Consider the following 23,311-nt stretch of genomic DNA (forward strand, 5'->3'; position numbering starts at 1 on the left):
CTACCCGCCCTGCCTCATTGCTCTAAGTACAAGTTAATAAATGACAATGAATTACCAAGCTCATATGCACCCCAACATTATTCTGGAACCCGCTGCTACATGAAAGCCCAGAAAAAAAAAAAATACACGAGGGGGCATATAGTCTATGCACTAATTGCAGTAATATTTTACTGTTAAAGCACAGTGTCCAACAAATACAATTTCTGCATGTAGATAATTTGGTCCTTTATCCTTTCTGCACAAACACATCCTTTTTCAGACCTGTGCAGCCTGTGAACCTAGAAGCAATTACTATAAAAGGATGTTCCTAGAGATATGTTGGAAGAATCCTAAAAAGCCAAAGCAGAGACAGAATAGCCATTTTCTGAAGAAATGGTGTGAGCCTTGGGAAGCAGGCCAGGCTTTCAGCCACAGCTCAGGCTTCCCACCTCACACTGCTGAAGGTGTCCCGACCAGACCAAAAGCTCTCCACATACAGGCACTGCACACTTGAACTGCAAGTAAAAGGAGGTCAAACTTCAGCTTATCACCTCTTCAGCCAACTACCTGAAGCTGCTCAGCAGGTTTTCAATGGCCTTTCACCTTTGGAACAACTTGCTCCAGCTAACCAACCTCTGCTGAAATTTAACCACCACAGCACACCATGCAAAAGGTGAAGCCAACTGATCTAATACAGTAAAATGGAGCACACTGGGGGTACTGTGGCAAAATTAGGCTGCTGCTGTAGGCCACACCTCCATGAAAACTTTATCCCAGTCTTCCAGAAAAGGAAGCTCCTTTGCTTACCCAGATCAAACCACATCTCAAAGGACAGAAGTTTGTGTCATCAGATGCACAGCTGGCATCTGGCATGAAGACTCAAGGCTATCTTCAGGGTTCTGTGAGCATCTGCTGATTAAGGGAGTGTTTTTATACATCAGAGACTGAACTCTTCAATGACAGGTCACAGCTTTGCTTTAGCTGACCAAACATAAGCAACTTTTCTTGAACAGCTCTTTGTGGCACAAATTCTTCATCTCTTGTTGACAAACCAGTACAGCACCTCCCAGATCTGTGCAAGCCATAAAGCCACTGGGCATTATGAAGGACGTCACTGAGAGAACCACACAACTAGAAAAACCTCCCAAAATAAACATCTGCAACAAAACCTGACAGGTTTATTGCAAATCTCTCACCTTTCATTTTGCATTCATGCTTAACGAAAGCCACCTATGGGGCCAATCAGCAGCAACTCAGAAGCTGACACTAGAGATCATCATACTGCCTGCACCAACCTCCCTGCTCCTTTATATTTGCTGTATGGTCTTTCAACCCACTATCCCCAATTTCTGTTTAGACTGCAAACACCTTCAAAGCCCTCTTCTTGTTCTGCATGTCTCCACACTCACAGTAAATATTTCTGTGGGCTAGGACACAAATAAGCTCACACAGAGAGAAAACTCCTAAAACTTCAGCTGACAAAGCAGGTCAGACCTTACATTCACTTTGCTTAGTTTCATTTTCTTGCTCTGCATGCCCCACAAGAGAAAAAATGTCAGTTAAGTGGTATTTGGAGTGCAATCTGCACAGCAGAGGTGCCAGGCATACTCATCTCTGCATGTCCAGTAACCCTTGTGTATAACAACAAAGGAAGGAGCCATTGAAGATACTGAGCCCAACCTTGATATCATAAGGTTGGTTTTAAGGAAAAAAAATAAATAAAAAGAAAATGTACAGCACTGGTGTTTGTTTTTACATATCTGTTGACAAGACTAAAAACATGAGACTTTTGATGCGACCTTCCACTAAATTCAATCCAAAGATGCTTAGCAAGCACCAGCAATATATCATTCAGTACAAACAAATACAAACATACAGCTGAGAACACGTTATAATCAAGTTGTTTTGTTGTTTTTTAAAGAGAAAGAAGAAGGGAAAAAGCCATCAATCTTAATATTAAGATACTAAAGAATCTGGAAGGGAGATATTTTTAAAAATAATGAATCCCACATTCTCAGCAAGAGTCATAAAATAACAAGCTGGAAAAACTATCAGTAGGAAACAAACACCAGTCATTCAAAACAAAAACAACAAACCCCAACTACTACTGCAGTTGCAGAAAATATCACTTCTCCAGCACATTTCTACTTTGTACAGCATTCAGATTTGTTTTTATTTAGAATATGAAGAACGCTGCTGCTTTTCACAAGTAGCTTCGAGGAAACGTCTTCTTCCAGAAGGACTACAAACACAAGCACTTAAAATAACACATTCAGCATTCCAGATTGCTAAATCGTAAGCTTATTCTCCAGCAACTTTAAAAATAAAGTAAAAAAATAAAAAGAGTGCTTATTTCCAATGCAGCATTAGCTAACAACACTCAAACGCCATTCAGTTCTATTTCCAATCACTAGTAAAGAGTTCACTGTCCAGACAGCTTCACAGGAAGCAGTGCAATACTCTTCTTTCCGAATTATACAGTCAGTTCTGACCCCTGATATTCAGACACACAGTTTGAAGCCCATAAGGTTTTTGACTATTTATCTCAACATAAAACTGAGCCCCTGGGTATAAAATCCACTCTTCAATATAGTCAAACATTCTTTTACTGCTGACTCTTATTAGAGTTATCCTCTTGTCCCACTCACTGGAGATGTCTTTATTTATTAGAAACACCAAGGATGTGAGACAAAGCACTTCACCTCTTCCAGAGGGCAGCCATTAGAAACAATTCTTGTAATGAACACTATTCATTATACACTTCATGGAACTGAAAGGACAAAATTTGCAGGGAAAGGAACCAAATTTGTATTATTTCAATGACATAATATATTTCAAATAGGTTGATAAGCAAGAACCTAAGAAAAGACCTGCATGTAAATAACTTCTTATGTCTTTCCTTTCATGACCAAACACATCCTTTCTCAGCCTGTAAAAGGATGCAACCCTTCACATTGATCACTGTTTTATACAGTAATCAAAATACACTTTTTCTTAAGGTTCAGTCAACATGGTTTTTATTTCATCAATAACCACTTTATATTTGTACAGTTATTTCCTAATTTCTTTCCTATAAAATCTGTCTGTTCCATTGCCTTTTTAACTGCTCATAACCAGTATTTGTAACCAGTAACCACAGCAGCCAAAGATTAAGCAGTTAGTAAGGTGCACCTTTGCTGGCATTTCAGATAAATTAAGTTCACAGAAAGCTAATTTTACACTTACTTCCATTCTTCTCACTTATGGAATATAGATTACATTGTATTTTAAAACAGTGAGTAATGAGAAAAAGATCACAGTTACTTCTGTAGTGCTGGACTCTAATTTTGGAACCGGGTGTGATCACTCTTTCTACATCACTGTACAGGCCTAATGATTGTACAGAATCCTTATGTATTACATACATTGATGAATATATACCAGATGTGCAAATACACTAAGAACTACAAATACTAAATGCAAGGATTTTCAAGGAAAAAAAACACTAGAGAATATAAATACACAGTTAAACCAAATAGAAAAGATTAACACTACTGAAAGTGGAGTTCAGAAAAGACCTATATCTGACATATTCTTCCTGGCAAAAAAATAAAATAAAAACAAATAAAAGGCAACAATCAATGAAATGCAGGTGAAAAGAAAGAACAGAGAGTACTTTTTCTAATCATAAATTAGGAATTTCCATACAGAGCCCTTCCACCCCCTCTCTTCCCCCCCTCCCCCCCCCCCCACACACACACTCATTTTTGACAGGTTTTGGCATTTAAAATTCAGGCCTTGAATGATCCTGTATAAGACCTTTCACAACTATTATAGTGTCACAACTGGAACATGGGAAGAAACTACCTGATCACTTACTTTGTTTAACCCCAGTAAGATGTCAGCTTTTTACGGTTAAAAAAATGTATGGTATTTTTGCATAACTGCCTAACAAAGCCCATAGAGGTCTTACATGTTGCATTCAAACAGGTCAATGCAATGCTCAACCAGATTGTTTAAAAAATGTCTGCTGGTATTAAATAACTTTGATGGTTGCAAACAACACACAAAAAAAGCGTTACACTATCAAGCAATACTTCTCAGATTACATCTGGATTATTACTAAAGCTGTACACTGAAATAGATTAGACATTCTTGCCTTTGAAAGCTTCTTTAAGGAACCCTGTCCATAAACCATCACAACTGGTGTTCTTGTAGAGGCAATATCTTGAGTGCTGTAGCCCCTTCAGACATGCTCTCCGACACTACAGTAAAATAGCACCTTCCTCCCAGACTTACAGAAAATGATTAAAACACATCTGACTACAACCATAACTCATCGGCAACTTGTGAAATGGCCGTGCAAACAGTCTTATTTCTTCCAGAGTCTGCATAGATTTGGCTATTTACATGACAGCTCTTGGTATTAGAATTGTAGCCATACCTCAACTGATACTGGTCTCACTGTCAGTGCACATCACATGCATGGTTAGAGTTAATAACCTGATAAACCAGACACACAAAGGCTGTGAGGAAAGAAAAAATAGAAGGGTGGGGATTTGGCCTGGAGAGGTGAAGCACACTATTCAAATTCATGGTGATGAAAATCTGTGATACAAATAAGAATAATAGTCAGATCTCTGGAGTCTTTTCCCATGGACCACTGATCTTTAAAGATCAATATCTGACCAATCTACAAGACGGATGAAAGGAAGCACATTTGTTGTGTGTTTCTGACTCCAGCACTGTGGCTATAAATAGAGCTGCTCTCTCAAAACAGTGTTATCTTGTTGACAGAAGAATTACAAAGCCAAGAGTGATTCAAGCAGTAATTTTAAGTTTGTACAAAGGCTAACCAGATGTAAACAACTAAAAAATGCCTATGGATATCATGCTCATTTTGAAAACTATTTACTGAGCAATCTTAAATATAAATACAGGACTTCCCTTTCCAATCTAAACAAACAATGAGGAAGATAAGGAGAAAGAAACAATGTGGTCTCCTGTCCCACTTTTCATCCCAAGAGCTGTACTACTGAAACCAGGGTCTGAAACCAGCTTCCCCATTTTACTCCTTTAAGGAAGCCAAGAAGCACTGCAAGGTGCAAAGCCTTCTTAGCTGAATTAACCAAAAAAAAACTTAATCCAGCAGCTGCAGGACCTGCTTGGCTGGAGCTCCCTGATCTTGGTTGGGACACCAGCCTCAGGAATGACCTGCAGCCCTTCCCACAGCCACCGCAACCTACCTAAGAGATATCCTGATCATTCACAGTTTTAAGGTAGAACTACAGCTCAAAGATCAGGCATGAGGATAACGAAAGGCCTCTATTCCAAGAACTCTTTATTTTACTTGGTTTCAACCTAATCTTAAAGACATTTCTTTCTGTCTCACAAGTCCTTTGCCAAGTACTGAGAGCTCTGCATTGCAGCTTTGAGCGTATTTCAAAGTATCAAATTGTAATAGATATGCCCATCAAAGCAAGTTGTTCCAAAGGAACTGTATTTTACATCAAGCTATAGAGCACTGACACTACCTAAGTCTTCAATGCTTCATATAGTTTAACATGTATTAAAAAGATTCTTTCTACTACATAGAAAGCTAAAATCTTCTGGCAAGCAGAAGTCCCTTTCTCTAGCTTTCATGAGCAGCCAGTATCCCTTTAGCAATACCTAATGAGACCCAAGTCTGGAAATTTGAGGTCCACAACAGTGAACAGATATTTCTTGCACCTTTTGAAGTATTTTGTAACTTTTAGAAGGTACCACAGAAACTTCAGACTGAGCCTGAATTCTGCTTTTCCTATAGCTCTTAAATCTTGTCACACATTGCAACAACCGTATCCTTACCTTTCTACCTTTTCTAATATTTGTTCTTTCCACGACTGACTGCAAACTCTTCCGCAATACAAATCCTAGCAGTTTTGGTGCATTGACACACACCTTTTATTCACAACAGAAATGTTTTCTTACAGCTATTTTGTGACCTTATGGGACATTCTGAATGCCAGCTGTGATCAAACTTGCCCAAATCCCCCTTAAGCTCCAAAGCAAAGTAAAAAAAAAAAAAAGTGAGGCAAAGTTCTGCTCTCCTTCCGAATAGCACATACAGTGACTGCAAAGATGGCATAAAAAGCACTGAGCAAGGAGAATCAGACCCTTTAGAGCTTTGTGTAGTACCATTAACTGAGGTGAATACCTAGAGAGTTTTTAAAAAAACAACCAAACAAAACACCACTACAAACACTTGCATTTTAAACAGGGCAACATTAGAGCTGCCAGATTATAGGTCTAATACACACACACAGATTATTATTATGACTATTCTACTTTCAGTGATATCCTTATACTATTTATGTAAGATTTTTACCGTAGTGAACATGAGCTTTCACCCTCCTTTCCCAACCTGCAATTGCGGAAAATAGGAAAGAAACTATGGCAATGACCAAAAACATTACACTTAATATTTATTCCATTACACCAGAGATAGGTGATCCCAGATATGATGACAAAAGCTAATCTGTCTGTAGCATATATGTAGCACTTCTAAGAAGGTTAAAATATTTCATGGCATTTCCTTTAATAGGACATCTTGCTCCTACAGACTCATTTAGACTCCACCTATTATCTACTTGTGATTCGGTAAATTATAATTATAGTGAACTTATACGCACACACACCCTCTCTAAAATGGTGTTACAGATCACTGCCCCCTGTGTACGTATACATGAGATAATTTATTAGCCACAACATGTGGCTCTGGGCAGCCTGGTCAAGTGGTTAGTGACCCTGTCCACTGCAGGGAGGTTGAAACTAGATGATCTTTAAGATCTTCTCAACCCAGGCTATTCTATGATTCTACGATCTGCAAAGTTACTTGATATAACAATCTAAATTGTTTAAAAATAAACATCTTGTTCCTTTCTTCAAAACAGGAGAATTAGAATTTGGGATCAACAACCACAGCTATAAAGCCTGTACCCCAAAAGAACTGGCTGGACTAGCTGCATTTCCTTGTGTTTGGTGCACCTGTTACATTCCTGCATGTGTGCTGTTAAAAACCCTGAGTATGTGTTTTTAGCTTTATTCTTCAGATATAATGAAGCTTGCTTAATTCTTTTAGTAAAAGATGAGCCTCATGGTACCCCGTTTTGGAGCTTTAAGTAAAAATGATCACGTATTAACAGACTTGCAATAGTATCACTATAAGCTTAACTGAGAAGTAGTATCAAAAGTTTTTTTGCTTTTACTTCTGCTTAGACAAAATGAGTAAACTGTATTGTCTCAGGTTCTGCCGCTCTAAACCTCTTAATTCTCATACTACTCGAATTAATACTCTGAAAGACTTTCAAAATGTAATCCTATTGTTTGTCCATACATAGCATTTTTCTGTTCAAAAGCATGCATCTTATAAAGGAAAATAACAATTGCTGGAAATCCAAATCCACCAGAGAGGAAAACAAACAGATGAGGGCAGAGGGGCGACCACTACATTTACAGTCACACAACTGTCACCATTTTAGAAGCAACTCATGAGCACTTTCAGAGGAGCTAGAAATCATTACAGAAGCTAGAGTTCCACTGAACGAAAACAGAAGTTAGTCTCCAAACGGAGCATTAAGTGTACTTCCTTTTCACACAGTTCTTTGTTCAAAACTCCAGTTGTACCCAAAAAATATTGCACATGGCTTGGAAAACAAGGAAAAGAATGGTCTCACTTGAGTCTCCTCTGTCCTATTTTTGGCTCTATTCCATGATGAGTTACCTGCTTTTCTCATTCATTCCAAATGCCTTCTATGCCATCTGTTTCCATACAGCCATTTTTTTGTTCCCTTCTGTACTTGTAATTATTTTATTCTCTGCAATTAATATGAATTAAAGAATATATATGCAACGTATGTTCTCTATAACAACTCTCATGCTGCTTATTGGAAAAATATTCAAATACATCATATATGTTTCTAAAGTATCCTTTGTGTGTAATCTCCTAAGAGAATCACTGGAACTAATCTCACAAAGAAGAGAATAAAACCTGTGTGAGATTACTTCAGACCCTATAAATATCAAAGAGCACCAAGTAGAAAGTGAAATAGATATAGTATTTGTAATTCCATTACTGAGAGGCACAGAGAAGGAAGATTTAAATAATTTATTTTTCTTTTCACAGCGGGGAGAAAAAAAAAATAAATAAGTGTGTCAACAAAGCCTGATTTAAGCTATCGTGGCAAATGCCACAGCCATCTAGTAAAGAACAGTCACAGCCATGAAATGATACTGGAGACACTTCTGTGCCTGTAAAAGCAATTAGCCCTCTAAAAGCATTAGCTCTTACCACGTTAAAGGACCTACTAATTAGACCTATAACCCTGTTAGTTACTAATGTAAGGCCTACAGCACAATTCAGTAATTTTGTTTGTGCTTGAAGGAAGTTGGCACACATTCATAGTCAATTTATCACAGTGTAATCCTTACATTCAGAAGAAATTGTAAATGAATTTGTATGATCATTCCTAAACAGCAGGCAGGAAAATCCCTGCAAGAGTCTCAAGACGTTTTATAAGGGAACTGTTCTCATAATCCAAACAAACCAACAAAGACTCACTAAGACCAAGCAGAGCAATGCTTTTACACAAGCTGGAAGAGACAGGAGGGTAGGAAGCAGAGCTGCCTACAGAAAGTGCTGTGGAGGGAACAGCGTGGATTCAATGGCCCAGTGTAGGCAAATAACCTAGTGGTAGTTTCGGTTCAAGTATCAGGAAGGTGTTTGCAACAGTGATTCCTAGGCCAAAGGACAACAGCTTCAGAAGTGGTCACGGTGATGTCATCTGTTCTTGGAGCAGCTGACACAAAGAAAAGCTGCGCACGTTGCTGCATGAGGGAAATCTGCTCTGTGCCATGCCGAAAAAGACACAGCAAAGGCAGACTGCAATGCAAGATTGCCCTGATCTAGCTATGTCCTTCACACAGCCCCATTCCAAAAACCCACCACAGAAAGGAGACAGCAGAAAAACCCAGTCACACACTTCGCAGAAAAGAAGTGATTGAAAGAGGCACCCAGGCACAATTCTTACATTTTATCTTCAAGGGCAACTACTAATGACATGACTCTGCAGAGCCTTTGCAACTTCTCCTTGCCTACTAAATACTTCTTTTCTAAGCTAAGATTCCCAGGCAATATTTGATCCAGATAAATTGTCAGCAACTCTCTCTGTTACACACACTAATGAGCACTTCCAAAGGTTCAATGTCCTATGACCCATCAGGAACCCCACTAAATAAAACAAAACTACACTATTATATTCCCTCCCACCTTGTATTTCTGGTAGTCTTTACATGTCAGTAGACAAATAAGGAAGCAGGAAGCTACTCAGAAGCACAGATTCTGTCCTCCCTCTGCCTTTCCTACCATTCGTGTTTTCCAGATACTGGCAGGGAAGATATAAAAACGTTCATTTTTTTCAACCAGGCTCCCTGCAAAGCTGTAATAGTTCTTTTATGAATAAAAACGTCTTTTCAGTTACAAAGTATACAGATGTACAGCTACCAATTTGGATATACAAATGCTTTCATGTGCAAGTTTGGAAACTAACAGTAGCCTTGTCATAAAAGCCTGGTCTGTAATTTAAGAGCTCCAGCTGCTCAGTTGATTCACTCTCACAGCTTAGAAAAACTTTCCACAAGTGATGGAAATGTCCTCTAATTCAGTGTGAAGGTGACACAGTAGAAGAAATGACAGGTTTTCCAGCGTCCGGTTCTTGAGGAACAATGGGGAGTAATTAGCTAGAGTAATTTACCTGTTCTCAGTTTGGGTCTCCCTTTCTAGGATGCTCAGCCACTTAATGACTACCACAGTATCCACAGCTGTGCTGCCAACAAGGCGTGGGCATCAGGACTTGAACACAGTGACAGAACTTCCAGCAGTAAGGAATGAAAAGAAGTTTTGCTTTGTTCCAGGAGAGGAGAAAAACAATGAGAACATAACACAAAATAAGCAATAAAGAAACAAACAAACAATGAAAAACCCAAAAAACAAAACCAAAGAAAAGAAACAAACAGTTAAAAAGAAGAAAGAACAAACAGGACTAAGCATCCAAAATAGAAAACAAACCCTACAAAACAATCCCATATGTTAGTTGATTTTACTCATATAACCCTTGTTTTTCTTGTTTCCTCCAACATTACATTACATTTTGTTTTTCTTTACTCTTAAATCTGATTCTTGTTTGGATCTGCAGACTCTTCCATGTGGGCACAGCAAGTTCACCAAAACTTAACTTCACCACAGAAGACTGTTGTCACGTTTTTAAGAGTGCAAGAGGAAATAGTCAAAAGTAGACAGAACCTGAGGGCTGATAATCATGGCACGCAAAGGCTGCTTGCTCTGCAGCTGGGGGAAAAGGAAAAAAGAGAGAGCAAAAGAAAGTTTTAGGTATTATGGAAATGAAAGAAAAAGAGTTCTCACTGTACATTAAACTAAATTCATCAAAATGAAGACATAACCAAAGACAAAGGAATTTGGGGACTTAAGTAGTACTGTTAAATATATATATATATATATCAGTAATGTTTTAGATTTATAAAATACTGAAATGATAATTCTTAATATAAATATTTGGGAAAATTACTTTTTCCTTCGTAACCGGCACTCCTTTCTTTAGCAGCATGTTACAAATACAAGAGAGAACAATTTCTAAACCACCATGTTGGTAGTTCATATGCCTTTTCTGCCAATATTGTTCTCCATGCTACTGTTCTGAGAAGATGCCAGTCTATTTCACAAGATGGCAACCAGTTTTAGAAAGCAACACTAACAAAACATCAGCCTTTTCAGAATGAGTGCATCCCAGACCTAAGCCAAAACTCTTACCCTGCATACCCCAATGCAACACTTGAATGCAAGGCCAACTGCCAGCAAAATAAATACGTAAATAAATAAATAATAATCTAAATGAAAAATGACATGGCGCTCATTGTATTCTTTAAAATGCCCCCATGTAGTTAGCAGTTAAATTTCAAATTTAGATGCAGTCCTTTGTGTAAACAGGGTAAAAATAACATTTACTCATAGCACCAAGAAGCCATGATTATCGAACTCAGTAAAGGAAATGCTCAAATAGGGTGTAATCCATATGCCAATGCTTCTACAAACTCCTATTTATTTATTTATTGCCATACATGCATACTGCATGTATAGAGGAACATAAACAATGTTAAGTCCTCGAGTGCTACTACCCATAACTGTTAGTTACAGGACTAAGCTTCCAATGCTAGACAACTGTACTTCAAATTATGAGGCACATCTTCAACAAACAAATACCAGATGTTTTTATACCCCTACACACGTGCACAGGAAAAACAAAAAAAAACAAGAAGGAAAAAAAAAAGCATTCAGTGCATGCAATATTAAGTCCTACATGAAAACCCCAGTCCAATTAATTTGACAACATCAAATTACATCAATGGCAAAAGCTTGCAATTTAAGGGAAAGGGAAGGGAGGAAGGATAGCCAGCCTAAATGAGCAGTCAAGAACCTGGCTCCAGGCTCCTGTTACATTTTAGGCGAAAGCTTAGATTATAATACGCTATCTGAAAGGCCGGAAAAGACTGTAATGTAAAATTGCATATGCTGAATCAGTCTTTATTGTCCTGCCACACCCTGCCCTGCTTCTCTCTGGTGCGGCCCTATGCAGAGGTGCTGATTGACAGTCTGGCTCCAGCTACATTTCTCACCCTGTTAGCTCCCAGCTCTCACCAGCTAAGTAGCGATAGTTCCCTTAGCACACTCTTCAAAAATATACAACAGAAACTCAATTTGTTCCTTATCTGTATTTCGGAGATTAAATACATACATATATTTCAATTGAAACTTCTGGACAAAAATTATGACAGTCGATATTGAGGACTGTGTTTAATGAAATCTCTATCAAATAATTCTGCAATTGAACGGTAAGTAAAAACATACAAGTGACTGTATACCTTACACTCACTAAGAGAATGACTTAATCACTTTAAAAGTTCAAAAAACTAAATGTTGTGGCATCTCTCTGATTTTAATACCATATATTTTCATAAGCTGTGTTCTGATCTGAAGCACAAGGTGCCAAATACTAGCTTTCATAGCATGAAGCTCATAAAGTTTACGGAAAATGTTATGAACATTTCCTCCAGACAAGGGGAAAAAAGACCACATATCTATTTTTCTATGTTTGTACCTTAAAGAAGAATGATTTTTGGGCCCCTCACTGCAAGAAAGACATTGAGGCCCTGGAACGTGTTCAGAGGAGGGCTACGAAGCTGGTGAGGGGTCTGGAGCACAAGCCTTATGAGGAGCGGCTGAGGGAACTGGGATTGTTCAGCCTGGAGAAGAGGAGGCTCAGGGGAGACCTTATTGCTCTCTATAACTTCCTGAAGGGAGGTTGTAGTGAGCTGGGGGTTGGCCTCTTCTCTCGTGTAGACAGTGATAGAACTAGAGGGAATGGTTTCAAGCTGCGACAGGGGAGGTTCAGGCTGGACATTAGGAAGTATTTCTTCTCAGAAAGGGTAGTCAGGCATTGGAATGCACTGCCCAGGGAGGTAGTAGAGTCACCAACCATGGGAGTGCTCAAGAAACGTTTGGATGTTGCGTTGAGGAATATGGTTTAGCTGGGAAGTATTAGTAATGGTTGGACTAGATGATCTTCTAGGTCTTTTCCAACCTGAAAATTCTGTGTGTGTGTGTGTGTGTGTGTGATTCTGTGCGTGATTACCATGGTGCAAATAACCTTCTCTGAAAGAAAAAGGTAGGAAGAATTTGGGACACTGGACAGCTGCTTCAACATTTTAATTAGTCCACAATATTTTAATGACATTTGCATAATCTTTTATTCTTTAATACCTTTAGCCTCTTTTACCCTGAAAACAAAACATCACTGCAATGCAAAGTTAGGCTGTGTTTCTTATAGTAAACCAGATGCATGATTCTGACGACACATCAAAGCACTATCATAAATAGTATTTTTTGTGTACTATGAAACTAAGGTGATGTTTTTGGTGCAAAGTCCAGAGCAAAGAAAGGTGTGTTTAAACAAGGCATCAATTAGCAAGCTTTCACAAGCTTATCAATCAACAATCAACTATAATTTAGAAGCTGCAATGTACCTAATTATAGCATACTGGAATGAATGTTGGGCTATTTCTGTTTGTGAAACATGCTGTGCTATGCAGTTAGTCATGAAAAGCTTGCTTTGCCTCATTACAGCTCTAAAAGAAGTCTAAGTGCTCCACAGTATTCCTCACCAGAGAATGCCACTGAATCCCAAGGATCTCTTCTCACACTGTAACACGTCTTTTACAGCTAGAAGACATGCACTCTACTGGATCACTGAACGGTATGAGTATGGACAAAATTAGCCAGAGATAAAGCCAACACTCAGAGTGGATGCTAAAGGCCAAACTGTTCCTGAACCAGATAAAAATCTGTCAGTATGAGGTTAAGGCATCAAATACCTTTTTAACAAATTTGAACCAAGACATTTATATTATATCAGACTAAACTCTTACAGAATATGGACATAGCCAGTACTGGCACTCATAAAAATGAATTATCTTGACAAATCACGGCTCCATAATAATCACATTAAGCTGACACGGATGAAGCTTGCTACCAGTGGGTTCTGTCAAACCCTTCCTCTCCTGTGGGCTCCCATTACTTTCATTGTGTCAGCATCATCACTGCCATTGCTTTCTGAGCCAGGTGAAGAAATCAATCTGTCTAAAAACACTTCACACTACTTGCAGAGGGATTCTTTTCTTTATGCAGTTCAACCTAGTTCAAACAGATCAGAAATGCCAATGACAGGACAAGAAAAAAGCGTAGGTGAGAGGTGGAATCAAACTCCACTTGGTGTGATGTCCCCACTCCTTGCAACCTTCACTCATCTTAGCCTAATTTGACCACAACCTGTACCCACTGTCACCGTGCATCAAAATTTCTGCTGGTTTGAGCTCTTGAAGGCTCCTGAAATGAAAAGAAAAACTTTCAGGAAATAGTGTGTTCCTCTGAGAGATGCTGTAGTTTTATTTCCACAGAACAAGAAGATATTCCTCAAGTCTACCTAAAATATGAGGACAACACAGCTAAGCCATCAGAGCTATTTTAGTAGGACACAAATGCCCATCTTCTGTGAACACAGCTGACAGAAATGACTTTTCCCCAAAAAAACAATGCTATTACCAGTGTTCTCTTATCTAATTGCGGCAAAGAAAACCACTTGGTGAAGCTCTAGAAGCCACACAATGAATGCTGTTTGACCTATCATTCTCTTGGCAATGGCCAAGAGAGAAACTGTTTTCCATTAGCCCATGGTAACCACAGCTTTGGTCTCCCACTGTGACTGCCAAATGAGTAATGACTGTGTAGGTAACAGTGTTTAACAGTACTCCCTTGCTGTTCAGCAGCTGAGGCTTTCAGTTACAGCTGCAAGCTCCTTGCTTTGTATCTAGGATCACAGACGCATAACCATGGCTATAACCACAATTACTATATGACAACACAGGCAATTACAAGCACAACAGAACTTCCTAATCCATTTGTCCAGTTGAAATATAGCCTTGCACTCTCCCAAACAAGTCACAAACCTCTCCATTACCTCACAATATAGTATACTTCTGGACCTTGATGAAATAATTTAATATAGGTAGAGAATTTCTAATAGACAGAGGTAGAGTCAATAGTGGCCTCAAGTAAAGCCAACTATTGTTCTGACAGTGCCATGGCAATCAGATAAAAACAAACAACAGATTAAAATTAGTAAAATATAAACAATGTACTCTGTCATACACTAAATATTGACAAAACAATTCTCACCTATTCACTTAAGTATGTAAACATTCCCCTGGTTTACAAATAGGGAAGTTGAAATGTGTGACTTCCCCAAGCCCAGGTACAAGCTGCCAAAGTGACTTAAAGACTGGTGGACAGAAAGAAGAGGTAATCTGTAATCTGAGGTGTGGTAGGTTGGAAAGTTGTACTGATGCTAAATCAAGCAAAACATAGCAACTGTTCTGCTGCAGGTTAGCCTTGAGTATGCATGATGATGTATTTATTTACATAACAAATTTAGCATTATTCTCACTTTTTTGCTTTCTCGTGTCTGGGATACCTTTGATCATATTTCTAAGCAGACTAAAAACATTCACCTTTGCTCCTACTCAAATATTCCACACAAACCATCTTACTCTTCCAACAGCTGCAACACAAAAAGAAACAAACAAACAAATCATCTGCAATACATTTTACATATTTGTCATCTGTAGGTCTAAGAAGCTTCCCTATGAAAGAAGAAGTGTGTTGTAGGAATAGGTCTCTGAAATTCTAATGAGAGCATTTCAAGGCTAGTGGGACTGGGATGCTGCAGGAAGCAGGGCAAGGAACAGCTTTACAGGACAAAGCAGAACACGGAACAGGTGATCATCAGGGAAGGTATGACCAAGGATCTGACTGTTTCTGTGCTCATTTTCATACTGTTATGATAGAAGACAGTTAGCAGAAAACAACAACCAAGAGTAAGTGCACAGCTTCAGCTTTTGCTGATGTGTTAATTCATTACACTGTTCGGGATATCACCAAAACCACCTCTTATTAAAACACTTATTAACTGAGTGACAATAGCAGCAGGCAGAAAATGCCAATAGTCTTTTTCAAGATCAAATTCATCACTTCTGCCCTTCAAAGAAAAAGAAGTTAGAGAAACAAACAAAAAATAAGTATTAATTTGATGCCACATTTAGAATTAATCTTGAAATTCAGTCTTCCACAGTACTCTGCTCAGCAGGTCAATTGCATTCCAGCTCTACACAAAGTTTACATGCCTAGAACAGCATATCTAGCAATGTCTTGCTTTATGCTCTTTATCATCTAAATTTGTGCACATTTGAGAAAGTCCTATATTAAAATGCTCAAAAGGCCCTTATGCTTCACATTCCTTATAGCTAGACAAGCATGTCATCTCATTCTCTGTATGTTCTTAAAACAGAAAAGAAAGCTAGTGCACAGAGAGCCCCGATTTTCCTCTTTTCTGCTATGCAGTTCCACTGATTCAGCACAGTTACTCTCACTTAAGATCTCCTTAAGGGCTGGACTGAGAGTAGAACCGAATAGGCTATTTTCACTGATAGCAAAAGGCATTAAACCCAATCTGCATCCACAACACAGAATGATCTAGGTTAGTTAGTGAAGTGAGCTTATTGAAATAATGTTGTTTTATAACACTGACAGATGGATATCTAAGTGCAAGAACCAGTGACCATGTCTATACAGGGAGGACAGCCCTGATGAAGAGCACAGGCAGAGCAGAAAGGAGATGCAACTCAAAGGAAGTTCCAACAGGATGCTTAGTAAAACAAGTGTGCCTACAGTTTATACAGATGAATGAGTGGCAAACTAGCAGCACAGAAGTGACTTTAGCTGTGTGGGTCATGACACTGAAGTATTCCAAGTCATTCAGGCTGGGAGGTAAAGGTGAGGCTGAATAGTAGGACATGTATAAAGAAGAATGCTGAAAATTGGAGGAACAGAAGAAGAGTCATGCACACACACATAAAAAGAATTTAGACTGAAGAAACAAAGAGAATCAAAACCAATTATTTGTTCAAGCTACCAAAGTAAAATTGTACAGCAGCTGAACAATAAGCCTACTGACAGTAGGAGGCCTTCATTGGAAAAGCATAGCAAATACCAAAGGCAGAAGCCAGGTAAATTCAAAGTCAAAATAAGGTGCAAAATGAGGAAGGGGGAACCAGAGAAGACAGGAATTTGGAATCAGGGAAGCTGGAAATGGTGGGCTGCCACACTGTGCTGTCTATAGATCGAGTTACTGGGATTAATACACTGGTAACTAAGCAACACGTTAGGGGTCTGCAGTACACTACATATTTATACATACACGTAGCATAAAAGACTCAAAAGCAATTCTAATTAAAGCAACTCAGCACACTTGTCTATTAGCTCTATTCTAGTATGCTGACAGGTATTCATACAACAAACATTCAAATTAGCAAGCAAATTCAAGGCAGGAAAGATCTGCGCTCACATAGACTTAAACTCAGCAGAGAAAAGAAACAAACTGCTATGTTTTTATGAAGTCAGCTGTAATACGATGGATCTTTGCTCTGCATAAGCAAAGCAACACGTGGCAGGTCCTGTGCTAAGCCACCCATGCTGTTGTCATGGAAGACAGGTTACAGGGGGTAGGAACAACAAAAGCTGCGATGATATATATAGAAAATCCAAAATCTGTGCTTTACAAATGGATTGCAAAAGAAAGTGCTCCACCACCACACACCAGTTGCTACTTGCATCCTTAGTATTACATGCATCTCTCGCTGTGCTTTAGTCCTCTGTACAGGATTTCAACTCCAAGAGCAAGCCATTGGTGAGAAAAGAGAGGGAAAGAAACAAGACCTTTTCTCTCTGAAGGAACAAGAATGGAAACTGCCCTTCACAAAAGGTACGAATTCCTGTTCACTACTAGATTTCTTCTTAGGTTGATCCCTTCTGTTCCACTGCCACACACTGCCCAGCTTCAGCTGACATCTCCCATGTTCACATGGGTGCAGCAGTGAAGCAGGACAGTGAATCTCAGGGACCGTGGATGTTAGCTGGCAGGTGTCATTTGACAGAGGAGACCTGAGGAGGTGGCAAACTTCTCTTTTACAGTAGCCAAGGGTTACAGCACTCTTTCCAGAACTGGTCTGGGTTTTAGTTCCATCTAAAGGAAACTGAGCTTGTTGTTCTCATTTTGCAAGTGAGTGTCAGCAAACCAAATACTATATTTAAATACAGCAAATAAGTAAGTGTGCGTGTAAGTACATAGCCTCTGGGGAAAAATATCTATGTTCTAGCCTTTACAAAGCACTGATGTCTTAATCTTAACAAGTCACTCGCAATATAAAGACACACGGGATCCTTGGGAGTACACGATGTTAAAATGGCACTAGCTTGCGAAGCTGTGAAACTCAAATCAGTCCTCTGCAGCAAGTTTATGAAGCGTAATGAAGTGGCAACAAAAGTGCACATGCTGGCTGCTGGTGTGAAAGCACAGTGGCTCTCTGGAAGCATACAGGGAGGCTATGACTCACATGACAGTTCAGTGCAGAGAGGGAGATCATGCAGAACCGCAGCCTCTGAGATACAACAAAGATGGAAGAGAAAAGCAAAGTCAACTCTCAGTGGCCATCACTTTTAAACGCATTTACCTGTAACTCATTTTGCCCTTATAGGCTGGGTTCTTGAAGATGCACTGTAGCAAAATTTTATTTTCCTTGCACACTGATATGTATGCATTTAGTTCCACAAACATTTAGTTTATGCTTAGGCACACAAACTTCATGTGATGCTTACATGCCTACGGGGGCCATAGCATCCATCAAAACAGTCATGGACTACAAGTTACTTGATGCATCCTTCTGTTCTACAGTTCATTTAACATCAAGCAGTTCCATAGGAAAAACAAAACAAGAAAAACAAACTGTGGGTTGACATCATAATGAAAAAGAGATAACACAAATATGTGAGCTGCAAGACAGCCAATAAATACAGGGACAGTGGAACTAATAGGTTAAAGCTGAGAAGTGAGAAAATGGAAGCATTGTAGAAGAATGCTATTACCAGGTAACCTACCTCTGTGATTTCACTAAGGAAATTCCTAGTTAAATACTTGGGTATAACACAGAAGTGACCCATAATCAATATCTAAAATACAAGATACTCTTTTAACCATTACTTTGACATAAACTGTAAATAAAGTTATATTGCAAGGACAGCTTTGATGCTATTTTGTGCATCAACACTGTCAAGGCAATGTTGCTGAATTGTCACACTTGGAAGTGAACACATGGAGGTTTTTCTAGATTTTAGCTTGATGAGCCAACAGTAAGGCAAGCCCTTCTGAAAGGCAGCACTTCACAGGCTGACTGTGCCTTTAAAGGGCCAAAACAGAACAGCAAAGTGATCTATTAGATCAGTGAAATTCTGCAGCCTCAACAAGCAAAACTTCTCATGCCTGAAGTAAAAACCGAATCATTTGGAAGCACAGCCCTTTCCTAAGATGCAGTTTATGTGGAGCACAGTCAACACATCACTTTTTTCGGGATGCATCAGTGCCACACTTCTCCAACATTCAGAAAACAATACAATCTCCAATATTAACTGTTTTGAATGCCCTTGAAAATAAGAACTCATCATAGCTTGGCTGTTTTTCTTTCCAAAAGGTTGCCCCATCACAACATAAACAGCTGGCAGTGCATTACATCAGCTTCTTCATACTCTGATCCCTGTTGAGAAGTTTTCCAATTAACAGAGAGAAGTTAGATATACTGAAGACCATGCTACTGAAAGAGGCATCTCAACTTAGCAAGATAAACAGCAAACATGCATGATTTTTGAAGCTGTAACACTGCCAGTAGTGGGATTCAGACAAACTATGTGTGGAAATCCCCTGCACTACACAGCTCTAGCTTATACATTCCTATCTTACAATAAAGAAGATTGCATCTCACATTTATTCCCCTGCACACTCTCCTTTCATAACACCATGTGTATTGTCCATCCAGAATAATTTGTGCAGGATCACTGTTGGCACTGCAGACCTACAGTGCCTTTCCACATGAAGTTAAGACAACAGTGAGAACTACAGCAGAGTTGACAGTAGCATCACTTAAGAGGAAGAGAGACTCAGAAGGAACAGGGGCCCACCTGCATTGCTCAGACACTAGGTAGGCTGCACTTCTCAACTCTGTTCTTGCCTCTGCTGTGCACTCATGGCATGACATACCGTCACGCATCGGTTATCTTTACTGCATGGTGACATACAGTACTTCCATTTATCTATCTTTTTTTGATGAGATTATAATCTCTTTGGTCAGACGCACTCATTATGCGCATATGTAAGCAATGTGTCAGCATCAATACCTTCCCAGTTTCAATTGGCTTTCCTGCATTAATAAAAGTCCCATCTTTTTCAATGGGACCTTTGTTGCCCGTTACAGCAAGGAAGAGATGGGACTGAATAGGCTGTAGGGACAAAGCACGCCTAAAAGAAGTCTCTGGTTAGTGTTATGAGGCTGCTGTACTTGTGCCGGCATTAAACACACCACGGGGTGCAGGGAGACGCACAGCCTTCATGAAGGCTGCCTCCTTTGCCCATTTTCAATTCCTTCTTTAAAGCAAAACGACAAATGCTGTAAAAAGTTTATCTCAACCCTACCTGCAACTGCCATCAAACAAACAAACAAACAAACAAAACCATTAAAAAATAACCAGTCAAACGGGATCAAAAGAAAACAAAACCAACGATGATTACACAAAGCCTGACCCTCACCTGATCCCACGGGATCGGGCCTCACGGCGGGCACAGCCCAGTGTTAACAACCGCGGGTTGCTCGGGCAGCGCGCCGCTGCTCCCAGCTACGGCGCCTTGACGACAGCCGGCACCTGTTCGCCGCAAGCCCCGCGCAGCGTTAGGAGAGCGAAGGGTGAAAGCGAGAAGCGCGGCGGAAAAGACTCCGGGCCGAGACGGACACGCTCGGCCGCCCAGCGCTGCCCCTGCCCGACCGGCTCCGTTCGTGCCCCGCCATGGGCCGCACCTGCCCGGCCACACTCACCCGCCGGTGCCGCCGCTGGGGTGGTAGGCGGTGAGCACCACGCCGCGGGAGCCGGACAGCCAGCTCATGGTGCGCGCCGCCGCATCCCTTCCGCGGACGCTGAGGCGGAGCGAGGCGGCCCGGCCGCTGCTCGGCGCGGCACAGCCTCCTACCGGAGCGTAGCGCAGCGGGGCAGGACCGGTGACGGCAGAGAGGCCCGCCGGGACCGTGCCCCTCCCGCTCCTCCTCCTCCCGCCGCCGCGGCGGGGACCGGGTGCCCGGCAGCACCAGCGGGAGGGTCACGGAGGCCGCTTCCGGCTGCGGAGCGCTGCGGCCGCTCGCGGCCCGCTCCTGCCGCCTCGCGCCGGCCTCGGGCTGCAGCTGGCGTGGAAGCGCTGCGAAGGAGGCAGTCAAACGTTACCGCGCTTTGAGCGCCGCGTAACGGGGCGGGACCATCGCTGCTGCCCACAGACGGGCTCGGGAATGGCTTTGATAATAAAAACCGAGCTTGTTCTCAGTTTCTGGTGCTGCTGTGCGTGCTGTCCGTAACACCGAATCGCAGCAGTTCATTCCACGCTTGCTTTCACTTCTACATGAAGCGGATTTTATTTAAATTACAATCTATCATTACAGAAATTCCAGCGAGCAGCAGGGTCAGATGAGGACATGGGGAGCTGGGCTGCCTCGTCGCTGCAGTGTCCTTCCCCAGCTTCTGACTGCAGCCACTTTTGCCACAAGGAAATGGATTGGCCTCAGTGTTGACATACTATTATATTTCTTTTTCCCTTTCAAAGAAAAAATAAAAATCATGCCACTGTTTTGCTTGCAAGGAAACATCTGAAAAATCCAGCCCCGAGTGTCCTGGTGCATACAGATGTCCCAAGATCTGTATCCTCATCCATCTAAACCCTTGTACCCTTAAATAGGAGCACAGAGACTCCTCCGGCCTGTGCTGCAAGGAGCAGCTGAGGGAACTGTGATTGTTCAGTCTGGAGGGGAGACCTTTTTGCCCTCTACAACTACCTCCAGGTAGGTCATACTGAAGTGGGTGTTGGCCTCTCTTCCCAAGTAATAGTGATAGGACAAGAGATTATGGCTTTAAGTTGTGCCAGGGGAAGTTTAGGTTGGGTATTAGGACAAATTTATTCTCAGAAGGAGTAGCAATGCATTTGAAACAGGCTGTCCAGGGAGGTGGTGGAGTCACTGTCCCTGGAGGTGTTCAAGAAATATGTAGATGTGGCACTGAAGAACCTAGTTAGCGGACATGGCGCCGATGGGTTGACAGTTGGACTCTATGTATGAAGTCTTTTGCAACCTTAATGTTACTATGATTCAGTAGAGCACTGCTCTCCGTGGTCAAAAGAACAGAACTGCCCTCAGGTGGAGCAGGGCCAATGCATCCTTCAGAGCGCACCATGCTCTCAGAGCCGGGAGCTATAGGCTTTGCAGAATTCATGGGTGATGTCTGGGCATAACTAGATTTTGTCATTGACTTAAGCAGATAACTTTATCCAGATTTCTTCTTAAAAGGGTGGCTTTGTATGAAACACCAAGCGGGTTGTCCTTTACTGCTTTGAAAAGGGTCATGTCGCCATTAAGTTCCAAGCCACTGCTGAGCAGCCCATTCCCTTTGTCCATCACTGAAGGTCAAGTTCAGCCTGTGCTTTAGGTAAGTGAAAACAACTGGGGGCAGAGTTGTGCTTAGCAAAGCCTAGCTCTTCCATGTCTTATAGAATCATAGAATTATAGAATAACTCAGGTTGGAAAAGACCTCAAAGATCATCAAGTCCATCCGCAGCCTAACCATAGTACCCTAACTCTAACAACCCTCTGCTAAATCATATCCCTGAGCACCACATCCAAACGACTCTTAAACACAGCCAGGGACAGTCACTCAACCACCTCCCTGGGGAGACTATTCCGGTGTTTGACTACCCTTTCTGTAAAAAAGTGTTTCCTAAGGTCCAACCTAAACTTACCTTGGAGCAACTTGAGGCCATTTCCCCTTGTCCTGTCACTTGTCACCAGTGAGAAAAGACTTGCCCCACTCTCACTGTAAGCACCTTTCAGATACTGGAAGAGAGCAATCAGGTCTCCCCTCAGCCTCCTTTTCCCCAGACTAAACAAGCCCAGCTTCCTTAGCCTCTCCTTGTAGGGCTGATTCTCCAAGCCCTTCACAAGCCTCACTGGCCTTCTCTGGACCTGCTCCAGTACCTCCATGTCTTTCCTGTGCTGAGGTGCCCAAAACTGAACACAGTACTCGAGGTGAGGCCTCACCAATGCTGAGTACAGGGCAGGATGACTTCCTTAGTCCTGCTCACCACACCATTCTTGATACAAGCCAGGATGTCATTGGCCTTCTTGGCCACCTGGGAGACTGCTTTATCTGTAAGCAACTTGTTAGGTTTCTTGGACTATCTTTTTGTTCACAAATTTACATTTTTTTCTAGTTTTGAGGCCCTGGCAGGATCCCATTATATCCCAGCACACAGCTACAGTGCATCATCTCTCAGGCTGTGTCTGAAAGGCAGAAATCAATTCCTCACACGCAGACACATGCAACACTCAACAGTTTGCACTGATCATTTTAAAAGTGCATCAACATGAGATGAGAAAACACCCTGTTAACACACATCACTGCACCAATTTACTGTTGCCTTTGGCTCTGTTTAAATGCATATGTGTTTAATTGTTGAACAGCTTATGAAGAATACAGAATTATTTTGTTAAGGGCCCA

At 41.0% G+C, this 23,311-nt stretch overlaps 1 protein-coding gene across 2 annotated transcripts in view; it reads right to left on the reverse strand.

Moving 5' to 3' along the window:
* Positions 1-23,311, reverse strand: part of ARHGAP18 (Rho GTPase activating protein 18) — an 82,830-nt gene that overhangs the window by 38,519 nt on the left and 21,000 nt on the right. The window contains exon 1 of one of the 2 annotated variants that reach the window (XM_072333301.1): positions 20,596-20,863. The exons of the other annotated variant lie outside the window; for it this stretch is intronic. Coding sequence (XP_072189402.1) covers positions 20,596-20,663 — 68 coding nt within the window. The 5' untranslated portion in view covers positions 20,664-20,863. Of the gene's footprint in view, positions 1-20,595; positions 20,864-23,311 lie in introns of those variants that run through there. 2 annotated transcript variants of the gene reach the window in all.

This window comes from Excalfactoria chinensis, chromosome 3 (genome assembly GCF_039878825.1).
Source record: "Excalfactoria chinensis isolate bCotChi1 chromosome 3, bCotChi1.hap2, whole genome shotgun sequence".
NCBI lineage: Eukaryota > Metazoa > Chordata > Aves > Galliformes > Phasianidae > Excalfactoria > Excalfactoria chinensis.